Below are 14,375 nucleotides of genomic sequence, written 5' to 3'. Positions count from 1 at the left end.
CATTGGACCGTATCTGGTAGCCCCTTGCTAGTAAGGTCAGTCAGAGGGCTGGTGAGGTCCGAATAATTTGGTATAAACCGTCTATAATATCCCGCCAGCCCCAAGAACTGCCTTACCTCCTTTTTGGTCTTGGGTCTCGGACAGGTTGCAATTGCGGCGGTCTTATCAATTTGGGGACGCACCTGTCCATGACCCAAGTGGAAGCCCAGATACCTTACCTCCACCCGCCCAATTGCACACTTCTTCGGATTGGCCGTGAGCCCCGCTCCCCTCAGCGACCTCAAGACTGCCCTGACATGCTGCATATGCCGCTGCCAATCGTGACTGTAAATCACGATATCATCCAGATAGGCAGCAGCATATGCGGCATGAGGACGCAAAATCCTGTCCATGAGGCGCTGAAAGGTAGCGGGCGCCCCGAACAAGCCGAAGGGAAGCGTGACGAATTGGTGCAATCCAAACGGCGTGGTGAAAGCTGTCTTTTCTTTGGACAATGGAGACAAGGGGATCTGCCAATAGCCCTTCGTTAAGTCCAATGTCGAATAAAATCGAGCCGTGCCCAGCCGATCAAGCAACTCGTCAACCCGCGGCATTGGATACGCGTCGAATTTCGACACTGCATTCACCTTGCGGTAGTCCACACAGAACCTGACCGAGCCGTCGGTCTTAGGGACCAAAACGATCGAGCTCGCCCAGTCACTGTTGGGCTCCTCTATTACTCCCATATCGAGCATTGCCCCTAATTCTTCCTGAACTACTTTTTTCTTGTGTTCAGGCAAGCGATACGGCCGGCTGCGAACTACCACGCCCGGCTCGGTCTCGATATGGTGCTGAATTAAGTTGGTACGTCCCGGTAGGGGCGAAAACACGTCGGCGAACTCCGCCTGCAGTTTTGATAAATCAGTGAGTTGGGACGGTGAGAGGTGATCTCCCCCAGGGGCCAGCGCGACCGATTGTGCTTTGATGCTCGCCTCTGGCCCGAGATCATCCTCTCCCCCGATCACCGTCGCCAACAACACTGATTCCACCTCATTCCATTTCTTAAGGAGATTGAGGTGGTATATTTGACGTGCCCCGTTCCTATCGGATCATATCACTTCATAATCGAGGTCTCCAACCTGTCGTGCGACCTCAAACGGCCCCTGCCACTTTGACATTAATTTAGAGCTCGATGTAAGGAGTAATACGAGCACTTTCTCTCCTGGTGTGAATTTGCGTAGTCTCGTACCCCTGTTATATGACCGGCTTTGGCGGTCCTGGGCTTGCAACAAAATCTCCCTAGATAGCCGCCCCAAGGTGTGGAGTTTTGTTCGCAAGTCCAGCACATATTGAATTTCGTTTTTGGCCAAAGAAGGTCCCTCCTCCCAAGTTTCTCGTAGGACGTCCAGCACCCCCCGGGGCTGCCGTCCGTACAGAAGCTCGAAGGGGGAAAACCCCGTGGAGGCTTGTGGAACCTCCCGCACGGCAAATAAGAGGGGTTCTAACCACCGATCCCAATTTTTGGCGTCTTCCTGCACGAACTTACGGATCATGGATTTAAGCGTGCGATTAAACCGTTCAACCAAGCCGTCCGTTTGTGGGTGATAGACGCTTGTTCGAATGGATTTAATGCCCAATAAACCGTAGAGTTCGCTCAACGTGCGTGACATAAACGCCGTGCCTTGATCAGTGAGGATTTCTTTCGGAATCCCCACTCGGGAGATTAGACGAAACAGTGCGTCCGCAACACTCTTCGCGGAGATGTTGCGGAGAGCCACTGCCTCCGGATATCGTGTTGCGTAGTCCACGATGACTAACGCAAAACGATGTCCGCGTGCGAATCGCTCTAACGGCCCGATGAGGTCCATCGCAATTCTCTCGAAGGGGACCTGCATTAATGGAAGGGGGCGCAATGGCGCTTTTGGGGCGGCCAGTGGATTCACCAACTGACATTCAGGGCAAGACGCGCACCACCTGCGCACATTGTCATGAATGCCTGGCCAAAAAAATCGGGTCATTAAGCGATCCTTAATTATGGCAAAATAAGGATACGTGACGGGCAATGCGGGTTGGAGAGACTGACCGTCGATAGTGTGGACCTGCTGAAAAGCATAGTTTAGGGTATCATCTTGAGACTGCTCCAGAGGGAAGTCATCGCGGTCCGAGAGAATCAGTCTCTCGACCCCGCTCGGTTCCTCTGAAGCTGTTCCCAAGGGCCCCGTATCAGTCTCGCCAACCTGCACTCGCGCCGCCCCGTTCCTAGCCTTGTTCTCCCAAGCGGCATCCGCGCATAACGACCCCAATAACGCCGGAAAGGCGGGCCAATTCGTCCCCAGAATTAGCGGATGCCGGAGGTGGGGACTAACCGCCACCTCAACACTATGCTTTTTCCCCCTAAACTGTATCGTGACTGGGACAACCGGATATTCCACCACATCCCCGTGCACACACCGCACCTTAACCATGCGGCTTGTATCCAATGCCCCAGGCTGCATCAGGCTTTGATGGATCGAGGTTTGGTTACATCCTGAATCCACCAAGGCCTGATATGTACCCCCCTTGATACTCACAGGAATTTGGTACTCTTCTGCTTGATCGGGGGTGGTCCGCTGGAAGTCCGGGACCCGGATCATTGTCCCGATGTCCATCATCGGACATCGGTCCACAAAATGGTCCGGGTCGCCGCACCGCCAGCAGGCCAGCCCAGGCCTGCCCGCCGCCCCTGCGGCGGGGAGTGGGTTGGAAAATGAGTGCAAAGGGGGGGTGGAACCGGATCCGTTATCCCCGCCCGACCCCAGCAGCCCCGCCCCCCTGGGCGGGGCCCTCGAACTCCCGTACTGCCCTGGGCCCATTCCACCCCGGCCTCTGGGGGGAATGCGAGGGGGCCCTGGAGGGCGGGACCTAGGGAGAGGGACAGGGCGAGAAGGAAAGACAGAGGGGGGAGAGAGAGAGGGAGAGGTTAACAGGGGCTCGCCGACCGCCGGGCACGCCACCAGGTGGTCCTCCGCCAGGTTGATGGCCGTCGTCAGCGACGTGGGCCGGTGGCACTGGACCCACTCGGCGGTCTTCTTGGGTAGCCGAGCGATAAACTGCTCCAGTACCACCAGATCGACGATGTGGTCCACGTCGCTTCCACCGGCCAATAGCCATTTGCGGCACGCGTCCCGGAGCTGTTGGGCCATCGCGAAGGGTCGGCCGGCCTCGCCCCACTCCAGCGAGCGGAATCTCTGGCGATGTTGTTCGGGGGTCCGGCCGACCCGCTGGATGATGGCCCTCTTCAGGTCTTCATACTCCAGGAGGTTCGCCACCGGCAGGTGTTGGGCGGCCGCCTGGGCTTCTCCAGTAAGCAGTGGTATGAGGCGCACCGGCCACTGTGCCCGGGGCCACCCGCAGGCCTCCGCGGCCTTCTGAAAGAGGTCTATAAAGGCCTCGGGATCGTCCTGTGGCCCCATCTTATGTAGGGGCACGTGGACCGGTGCGCTGGCGAGCCCGGCGGCTTCGGTGCGAACCTCCCGGTCGATCCAGCTCCGGAACCTCTCGCGGTCCTCTTGCTGGCCGCGGACAATGTCCTCGAAGCGGCGCTCCTGGTCTGCCCGCAGGTCCAGCATGGACTGATGTTGTTCCTGATGGAGGGCCGCGAGAGAGGTGATGATGTCCGCAAACGGCGAGGCGGAGGGCGTTGGCGTTGTCATGGCGGCGGCGCTGTCCTACTTCCTTCCCGGGTTTCGGCACCAGTGTAGCAAGTTCGATATAGTAAGGAAGGAAGAGGACACAGGGGTCGGCTGGACTGTTGATGCGTATCTTTATTTTCTCTTTCTCAATGTCAATAACACACTTCTTCGTGTGTCCTCAGTCAAACTCATAAGCAACAATAACTTCCGGTTCGCGGCACTTCCGGCTTCCGGGTAAACTCAGTCTCTGTGTTCTCGCACCAACAGTCCGACTCTCTCTCTCCTCGATCTCCGGTTCCACCGATGTTTTGTACCCTCTCCGCGCTCATTACTGGAACGAGAGACAGGTGTTATTAATCTGCTTCCAACCCACTCACTTACCGCTTGTCCCGCGGCTCTCTCTCCCGCTGCAGACCTCGCTGAACCACGCCCCCCTTGCCGCAGTCTCTTATTTTTTTTCCAGAGCTGTGTGTGTGTGTGTATGTATGTATATATATATATATATATATATATATATATATATATATATATATATATAACTATATAAATATATAAATAAATTCTCAATAATTAGTGTAAGTATTTTGTGTGCATTTTCAGGGACTCTTTAATCTGGCCATGTTAATTGAAGAGGGTTATGAAGTTCCTAACATCATTCTAGATCAGATGGGAATTTCAGCCGCACACGATGTGAATCGGAGCGTTGTTGTGGAATATCTATTATCCAGGTCTGTGCTTTACACTGTGTGTCATTTGCGTGTTAGTTTTATGTTGTTGGTTTTTTTTTTAAAGAAAACTCTTCAGTTCTGAAGTTGATTTGAATCATGCAAAACATGTGTATGTGTTTGCGCATGCAGTATGGTGTGCATCTGTACATAGTTGTTTAGTTAAAGTTATAGTAGCGTATAGTATATAAGCCAAATTTATAAACCTCTAAGACTAAAAAAAAAAAATCACTAAAGGACTTGATTTAACGGTTATTTACAGCAAATTTTTAACACCACTAATGTTCAAAAATCTGGCCAGGAAGATTTTTATGTATCTCTTTGGATGTGATAAATTGATCAATGGTGACAGTAAAAACATTTATAAGATTACAAAGGATTTCTATTTAAAATAAATAATCCTGAGAAAACTACACACACACACACACACAAAAAAAAAGTTTTTTGAGCATCAAATCATAATAGAATGATGTGTGAAGGATCATGTGACACTGATGCTGAAAATACAGCTTTGATCATAGAAATAAATTACATTTTACATTATATCAATATACATTTTTTTACTGTAATTTTGATCAAATGATTTAGAAGTGTACCACAATTTTTGAGTGAAAATAAATAATTAATATTATTATATTGCATAGTGGGTGTATCTAGTGTCATTTTGGTGGAGTATGCATGTAAGGCTACGATATTGTTGGTTAATATTTAGGTCTGTCAAATTTATCGTGTTAACGCATGCCATTAATTATATAAAATCATATAATAAAATATTTAGTTTTATTCTTTGTTTCATTTAGTGTAAACACATTTCTTTCTTGGAATAGCATACACTTATACAGTCTTGTTCAAAATAATAGCAGTACAATGTGACTAACCAGAATAATCAAGGTTTTTAGTATATTTTTTATTGCTACGTGGCAAACAAATTACCAGTAGGTTCAGTAGATTCTCAGAAAACAAATGAGACCCAGCATTCATGATATGCACGCTCTTAAGGCTGTGCAATTGGGCAATTAGTTGAAAGGAGTGTGTTCAAAAAAATAGCAGTGTCTACCTTTGACTGTACAAACTCAAAACTATTTTGTACAAACATTTATTTTTTCTGGGATTTAGCAATCCTGTGAATCACTAAACTAATATTTAGTTGTATGACCACAGTTTTTTAAAACTGCTTGACATCTGTGTGGCATGGAGTCAACCAACTTGTGGCACCTCTCAGCTGTTATTCCACTCCATGATTCTTTAACAACATTCCACAATTCATTCACATTTCTTGGTTTTGCTTCAGAAATAGCATTTTTGATATCACCCCACAAGTTCTCAATTGGATTAAGGTCTGGAGATTGGGCTGGCCACTCCATAACATTAATTTTGTTGGTTTGGAACCAAGACTTTGCCCGTTTACTAGTGTGTTTTGGGTCATTGTCTTGTTGAAACAACCGTTTCAAGGGCATGTCCTCTTCAGCATAGGGCAACATGACCTCTTCAAGTATTTTAACATATGCAAACTGATCCATGATCCCTGGTATGCGATAAATAGGCCCAACACCATAGTAGGAGAAACATGCCCATATCATGATGCTTGCACCTCCATGCTTCACTGTCTTCACTGTGTACTGTGGCTTGAATTCAGAGTTTGGGGGTCGTCTCACAAACTGCCTGTGGCCCTTGGACCCAAAAAGAACAATTTTACTCTCATCAGTCCACAAAATGTTCCTCCATTTCTCTTTAGGCCAGTTGATGTGTTCTTTGGCAAATTGTAACCTCTTCTGCACATGCCTTTTTTTTAACAGAGGGACTTTGCGGGGGATTCTTGAAAATAGATTAGCTTCACACAGACGTCTTCTAACTGTCACAGTACTTACAGGTAACTCCAGACTGTCTTTGATCATCCTGGAGGTGATCATTGGCTGAGCCATTGCCATTCTGGTTATTCTTCTATCCATTTTGATGGTTGTCTTCCGTTTTCTTCCACGTCTCTCTGGTTTTGCTCTCAATTTTAAGGCATTGGAGATCATTTTAGCTGAACAGCCTATCATTTTTTGCACCTCTTTATAGGTTTTCCCCTCTCTAATCAACTTTTTAATCAAAGTACGCTGTTCTTCTGAACAATGTCTTGAACGACCCATTTTCCTCAGCTTTCAAATGCATGTTCAACAAGTGTTGGCTTCATCCTTAAATAGGGGCCACCTGATTCACACCTGTTTCTTCACAAAATTGATGACCTCAGTGATTGAATGCCACACTGCTATTTTTTTGAACACACCCCTTTCAACTAATTGCCCAATTGCACAGCCTTAAGAGCGTGCATATCATGAATGCTGGGTCTCATTTGTTTTCTGAGAATCTACTGAACCTTCTGGTAACTTGTTTGCCACGTAGCAATAAAAAATATACTAAAAACCTTGATTATTCCGGTTAGTCACATTGTACTGCTATTATTTTGAACAAGACTGTAAATCATTCGCAATAAGACAAGCAATATGCACTCAGAAAGTAAAAATGGCAAATTCATGTTGACTTTAAAAACAATGAAAGTCGGGGGAAGAGTAGTACAAGACAAAACACCAACTTGTGTGCATGAATCTGTTCTCTCCTCATGATACTCTTCCTTCTGTAGATGTAGGGAGTTTGAGGAAGGGGACGTGACTCCCTGTTCTTTAGTCCTGTTGAGGATCCAGTTAATCCGAGCGTGGAGAGACTTCACACACAGCTCTGTTCAGCTGCTGCTGGCCTGTGGGCTTGCCGCCATCTTCAGCATCTTTGTTATTGCTGTGCTTTCACAAACTCTTCTGGGTAAAACATCCACTTCTACTTAACAAGAGATAACTGAACAGACAAATGGTCCCCCCCGTGGTCAATTTGGTATTTCGTGCACCATTTTTCCATGATAATTTTCCACCCTATCACTTTTCCATACCATCAAACATATAGGGCCCTATTTTAACGATCTGAGAGTATGGTGCAGGTGCTCTTAGAGCGTGTCCGAATCCACTTTTACTAGTTCAACGACGGAAAAATACGGTCGGCCCGCCAGTTGCATAGTCTAAAAGGGTTGTACCTATTCTCTTAATGAGTCATGGGTGTGTTTTGGGCGTAACATGCAATTAACCAATCAGAGTCTCATCTCCCTTTCCTTTTAAAAGCCAGCTGTGCTTGCACCATGGCCGATTTGTTATTTACATTTGCGAGCGGAAAGACTGAACCCTTCTCTAGAGTGTAATAATTTTATTTGTAATATTTGCCATATTTGTGTGCCGTGTGTGTTATAAGCAGAGTGTACGTGCGCTGCGCACCTCCATATAGGCACATATTACTAACGCCCTTTAAATAACACAAAAAATACTGCGCTATTGACTTTAGACCAGGTTTTTGTTGGTCAATGGCGCAGTCGTTTTCAGTTCCTCTAAATAGCATTGCGCTAACAATGCGCCTGAACACACCTGGTTTTCAGACCATGGGTGAACAGATGGGTGTGAGTGCATTTGCTATTTAAAAAACAGCCTGCCGTCGCATTGCCCCGGGTGTATGATAGGGCCCATAGTGACATGTCTCTAAAGCTCCAAAAATAATGTACAATAAAATTATCAAAATATTATCATACAAGAAAAATTAACATTTGTACACTTTCACCATCAGAATTTTTCTCTACGGCTTACCTGTCAACCAACCAATCATCAGAGAGACATGATGAACCAGCAGTGGGTGGGCAAGAAATCAGGGACAGTTCACTGGAGACCAGCACACATCAGCACCGGCCTACAGCGGCCCACAGCAGCCTTTCACTGCGGGAGACATCTGATTTAGTCGTCACAGTGACTGGAGTGTGTGTGTGTGTCATCTTTACAATGTTAATTTATCATCTGCTTTGAACACTTGTGTTTGATTAACAACATCCTTACTTTAAGAACTGAACCAGTATAAATCTACTGAATTCGCTCCGGATGAAGGCTTTTTTGGTAACCTGTGTTGTTTGCACTCAGAATCGTCTATTTTTTTTAGGTGAAATTATGTTTCAATAATAGAATGCAAATAAATGTTACCTCAGACTGTTCTCTTCCTGTGGGATTTTTTTTTTCATTCAAACATCTACACCACACATGACAGCAGCATGCATATTTAAGAGTTTACACTGCACATAAGCAGAGCTTTGTAAAATTCCCTATGCGCATCTACCAAGAGAATCTTTAAACGGTTAGTTCCCCCTAAAAAAAAATTGTCAGAATGTATTTACCATCAAGTTGTTCCAAACCCATAAGACTTTTGATCATCTTTGGAAAAAAAATTAAGATCTTTTTAATGAAATCTGAGATTTTAATCCCTCCATTACCAGTCCACGCAACTACTATTTCGACACTTCAAAAAGTTCATAAAGAGATCATAAAACTGATCAGATGAATTGAGCGGTTTTGTACACATTTTCTGAAGAGACACAATGGCTTTACATGCTGAACAGATTTAATTTAGGCTTTTATTCAAAAATAAACATTAATCAACTCACACATCATATATGTGCTGCAATCGAAATCGCAGAATATAGTTGGCGGAAAGAGTATGTGATGAAGGTAGTATTTCTGAATTCACAGTACTCATAAAAGAGTAAAAAAAAGTACCGGGATGACCTACTACTTTCAGCGAGATTTGCTGAAAGGTTGGATTCTGAAATCCACTGCCACTCCAATATACCTATATAAATTCATTATCAACTGAAAGGGGGATTCTGAAATCCACTGCCGCTTCAATATATATATATATATATATATATATATATATATATATATATATATATATATATATATATATATATATATATATATATATATATACATTCACCTAATGGATTATTAGGAACACCATACTAATACAGTGTTTGATCCCCTTTCGCCTTCAGAACTGCCCTAATTCTATGTAGCATTGATTCAACAAGGTGCTGAAAGCATTCTTTAGAAATGTTGGCCCATATTGATAGGATAGCATCTTGCAGTTGATGGAGATTTGTGGGATGCACATCCAGGGCACGAAGCTCCCGTTCCACCACATCCCAAAGATGCTCTATTGGGTTGAGAATTTTTTTTTTCTTTGTTTATTTGTCAGGGACAATGCAGTGCACATGGGGCGGCAGTGGCTCAGTGGTTCATGTAGGTTGTCTACAAACCAGAAGGTTGGTGGTTCAATCCCCGGTTCCACCTGACCAAGTGTCGAAGTGTCCATGAGCAAGACACCTAACCCCAGCTGCTCCCGACGAGCTAGATGGCGCCTTACATGGCTGACATCGCCGTCGGTGTATGAATGGGTGAATGTGAGGCAAAAATATAAAGCGCTTTGGATAAAAGCGCTATATAAATGCAGTCCATTTACATTATTACACACATAATTATCATAGACAAGCCATAACAAAAAATGTGCAGATGTGTTGCATAAAAGGTTTCTAACCAATAGGCTAATTTGCAACCCCAGTCCCTGGTCAGGCCTTTTTTTTAAAAACATATACCCAATTTTTACACAACCACTTTACACAAGACAACACATCATATCTAACACAAAGAATCCATTACAGCAGAAATAGCTCAATGTCCACATATTTGATTTTCTTTCAGCCAGAATTTCACCTTTCTATTAAATGTTTTCAAGTCTGTTTCTAGTTTTATTTCTGTTGGTAAATCATTCCAAAAACGGGTCCCTATAACTGAGAAACTTGACTGACCAAAAGTGGTTTTGCACTTTGGCCCACTGCTCTCCTAGTGACAGCTTTCCTTGTGTTTATTTTTGTCACAAAAGGACAGAGTATGGTCGGAGATAGATCATTTATACATTTAAAAATGAATTTAAGAAAAGAAAACGTCTCGGTTACGTATGTAACCCTAGGTCCCTGAGGGGAACGAGACGCTGCGTCGAAGCGCTGTGAGAACGCCTCTGCGTGATTGCGTCGTGAAGCACGTGTAGAATCAGTCCAATCTGAAGAAGGAACGTCATAGGCGGGTGACGTCATCGACCGGAAACTATAAAGCATCCGTGAACACAAACAGAAACTAGCTTCTGAAAAAGCCTGAAGTAAGTGATCACTGGCATGCCGGGAGTATGGCTGGGCGACGCAGCATCTCGTTCCCCTCAGGGAACTAGGGTTACATACGTAACTGAGATGTTCCCTATCTGGGAACTCGACCTGCGTCGAAACACTGTGAGAATGCATATACCCACATCGCCATAGGACCAAGTGCTCGTATGTGTGAAACCGTAGCGCACACGACTACGCCTGTCACCTGTGCCCCAACTGTAGATGCTACGTCCAATTTGTAGAATCTCACGAAAGTCAGTGGCGAAGACCACCCTGTCGCATTACATACAGTATTGTTCAAAATAATAGCAGTACAATGTGACTAACCAGAATAATCAAGGTTTTTCGTATATTTTTTTATTGCTACGTGGCAAACAAGTTACCAGTAGGTTCAGTAGATTCTCAGAAAACAAATGAGACCCAGCATTCATGATATGCACGCTCTTAAGGCTGTGCAATTGGGCAATTAGTTGAATTAGTTGAAAGGGGTGTGTTCAAAAAATAGCAGTGTGGCATTCAATCACTGAGGTCATCAAATTTGTGAAGAAACAGGTGTGAATCAGGTGGCCCCTATTTAAGGATGAAGCCAACACTTGTTGAACATGCATTTGAAAGCTGAGGAAAATGGGTCGTTCAAGACATTGTTCAGAAGAACAGCGTACTTTGATTAAAAAGTTGATTAGAGAGGGGAAAACCTATAAAGAGGTGCAAAAAATGATAGGCTGTTCAGCTAAAATGATCTCCAATGCCTTAAAATGGAGAGCAAAACCAGAGAGACGTGGAAGAAAACGGAAGACAACCATCAAAATGGATAGAAGAATAACCAGAATGGGAAAGGCTCAGCCAATGATCACCTCCAGGATGATCAAAGACAGTCTGGAGTTACCTGTAAGTACTGTGACAGTTAGAAGACGTCTGTGTGAAGCTAATCTATTTTCAAGAATCCCCCGCAAAGTCCCTCTGTTAAAAAAAGGCATGTGCAGAAGAGGTTACAATTTCCCAAAGAACACATCAACTGGCCTAAAGAGAAATGGAGGAACATTTTGTGGACTGATGAGAGTAAAATTGTTCTTTTCGGGTCCAAGGGCCACAGGCAGTTTGTGAGACGACCCCCAAACTCTGAATTCAAGCCACAGTACACAGTGAAGACAGTGAAGCATGGAGGTGCAAGCATCATGATATGGGCATGTTTCTCCTACTATGGTGTTGGGCCTATTTATCGCATACCAGGGATCATGGATCAGTTTGCATATGTTAAAATACTTGAAGAGGTCATGTTGCCCTATGCTGAAGAGGACATGCCCTTGAAACGGTTGTTTCAACAAGACAATGACCCAAAACACACTAGTAAACGGGCAAAGTCTTGGTTCCAAACCAACAAAATTAATGTTATGGAGTGGCCAGCCCAATCTCCAGACCTTAATCCAATTGAGAACTTGTGGGGTGATATCAAAAATGCTGTTTCTGAAGCAAAACCAAGAAATGTGAATGAATTGTGGAATGTTGTTAAAGAATCATGGAGTGGAATAACAGCTGAGAGGTGCCACAAGTTGGTTGACTCCATGCCACACAGATGTCAAGCAGTTTTAAAAAACTGTGGTCATACAACTAAATATTAGTTTAGTGATTCACAGGATTGCTAAATCCCAGAAAAAAAAAAGTTTGTACAAAATACTTTTGAGTTTGTACAGTCAAAGGTAGACACTGCTATTTTTTTGAACACACCCCTGTGTTCCCTGTGTTGTAGGGGCCACCTGATTCACACCTGTTTCTTCACAAATTTGATGACCTCAGTGATTGAATGCCACACTGCTATTTTTTGAACACACCCCTTTCAACTAATTCAACTAATTGCCCAATTGCACAGCCTTAAGAGCATGCATATCATGAATGCTGGGTCTTGTTTGTTTTCTGACAATCTACTGAACCTACTGGTAACTTGTTTTCCACGTAGCAATAAAAACTATACTAAAAACCTTGATTATTCTGGTTAGTCACATTGTACTGCTATTATTTTGAACAATACTGTATGTCTTGGAGGGAAGCCCCCGACAGAAGTGCTTTAGAAGCAGCCTGTCCGGCTGTCCGGCCGCCTCATAAGCAAGCGAGATGGCCTCGACCAGCCACTTGCTCATTCTCTGCTTAGATACTGGAGCCCCCTCTTAGGGGCTCCGAAACAGACAAACAACTGGTCAGTCTTTCTCCATAGGGCAGCTCTATGGACCTAAGTATCAAGTGCCCTAACTGGGCAAAGCAGATTTAGTCTTTCCTGGTCTGACGTCACGAAAGGCGGAGGACAGAAGGCTTGCAGAGTAATAGGACCCCTAGGACCCGTAGGGACCTTAGGGATATAACCTGGCCTGGAGTGAAGAAAAGCCTTCACCATGCCAGGTGCCGGTTTCTTCCAAGATCTAGACACCTCGGTGTGCAGATCGGGAAAAAACGGCAGGCCCCGACGTTGAGGCTCTGCTGCGCGAGAGGGCAGGAATCGCTCATCTAATTTACTATGTTTACGATGGGATTCAGATCTTTCTGCTGGCCAGTCGATATTTAACCTGGCCACTGCTCTCGTGAGCACCTCAACAAGCTCCTCGCCAGCAGGTGACTGAAGTGGCGAGTCTTCAGTCGCGATGCTCTTAACGTCCACCTCCTTAGAGCTGGATAGTTGGAGCACCGGTGCCCCGCCCGGGGAGGAAGAAACCGCAGGGCAGGCTTCCAAACCCCAAGACGAGGCACTGGACAGTACAGGTGAGGGCTGAGATAAGGCTGGGCCTGTCTCAAACCCCTCTGTAAGGTCCATCTGTGAACCCCACGACTGAAGCCGCCGCTCTGCCTCGGCAGCAGCGGGACCCAAAGCCGCGGGGAACACAAGCCGAAGCACCCTCCTCAAAGAGTGCCCGGCGGGAGCGCAGCGTTCTTAACGGTAGCCGCTTACAGTGCTCACAAGCAGCCCCCTCGAGGGCTGCCTGGGCGTTCTGCGCTCCCAAACAAGCCACACACAATGAGTGTGTATCCCCACCTGTGATGTAGCGAGGGCAGGGATGAACACACTTTGTGAAATGCTGTTCACTCGCTATAATCTCCTTTTTTTCTCTTATGTTATAATATATGTTTATATATTTAACAAAGGTGGAAAAATTCTCTCAATAGACAGACAAAAACACCAAATAGACAGACAGATTCACACAGATTGCTTGCTGAAGGCACAGAAGCTAGTTTCTGTTTGTGTTCGCGGATGCTTTATAGTTTTTATAGTCTTTATCACGCAGAGGCGTTCTCACAGCATTTTGACGCAACTCGAGTTCCCAGATAGGGAACTTGATAAAACTATCAAAATTTAAAAGGTTGTACTTCTGTACAATCAAGCAGTGATGCCACTTAATTGGTTTCTGATCCATTATTTTCAGTGCTTGTTTATATAATGATATAATGGGTTTGATTGTTGTCTGTGAAGCTTGGCCCCATACAGTAACACCATACGATAAGTGAGTCGGAGTGAGAGCGTGACTGAAAGCGTGTGTGTCACGCCGAATGCGTGAGAGTTGGCAACCCTGCAGTTAATAACTGTTGAGACAAGTGTATACTATGATAGGGCGGGACAACGAGATGGTGAGAGAGGGAGCACGGCCTACGAACTCCTTGTGAGACTTGAAGCCTTTATCATTAAACTCGAGCTCATCTACACTTGCCATCAGTAAATCCTGTTACAGAAAGCTAGACCTCAGCATGAACCCATCAGTTGCCCTCCTGGGTTTATGTCAGGACAATTGTCCCCTGGAGTATTATTTTTCTGACTTTTGAAAATTCCTTGGTCTCTGGCACTATATATTGACCATGCTCTTATGTTGAGTGGTTCCACATTTACCGTGGGAGCTAAGGAGGAGGCCAAAATCCCACAGTACCTGCCAGTCCAGTGTCTCAAGCCAAGATGGCCACTGCCCT

The 14,375-nt window shown here is 45.4% G+C and overlaps 1 protein-coding gene across 2 annotated transcripts in view; it reads left to right on the top strand.

Annotated features, from left to right (window-relative positions):
• LOC137078948 (protein sel-1 homolog 3-like) overlaps nt 1-8,415 on the top strand; it is a 48,929-nt gene extending 40,514 nt beyond the window's left edge. For both annotated transcript variants that reach the window (XM_067446806.1, XM_067446805.1), the window contains 3 exons: nt 4,251-4,378; nt 6,999-7,174; nt 8,018-8,415. In XM_067446806.1, the coding sequence (XP_067302907.1) occupies nt 4,251-4,378; nt 6,999-7,174; nt 8,018-8,250 (537 nt within the window). In that variant the 3' untranslated portion in view covers nt 8,251-8,415. The remainder of the gene's footprint in view (nt 1-4,250; nt 4,379-6,998; nt 7,175-8,017) is intronic.
• The last annotated feature ends 5,960 nt before the right edge of the window (nt 8,416-14,375 follow it).

Source organism: Pseudorasbora parva, chromosome 6 (genome assembly GCF_024679245.1).
Source record: "Pseudorasbora parva isolate DD20220531a chromosome 6, ASM2467924v1, whole genome shotgun sequence".
NCBI lineage: Eukaryota > Metazoa > Chordata > Actinopteri > Cypriniformes > Gobionidae > Pseudorasbora > Pseudorasbora parva.
Note: the sequence above shows the minus strand (reverse complement) of the source record. Positions and strands in the feature narration are given on the sequence as shown.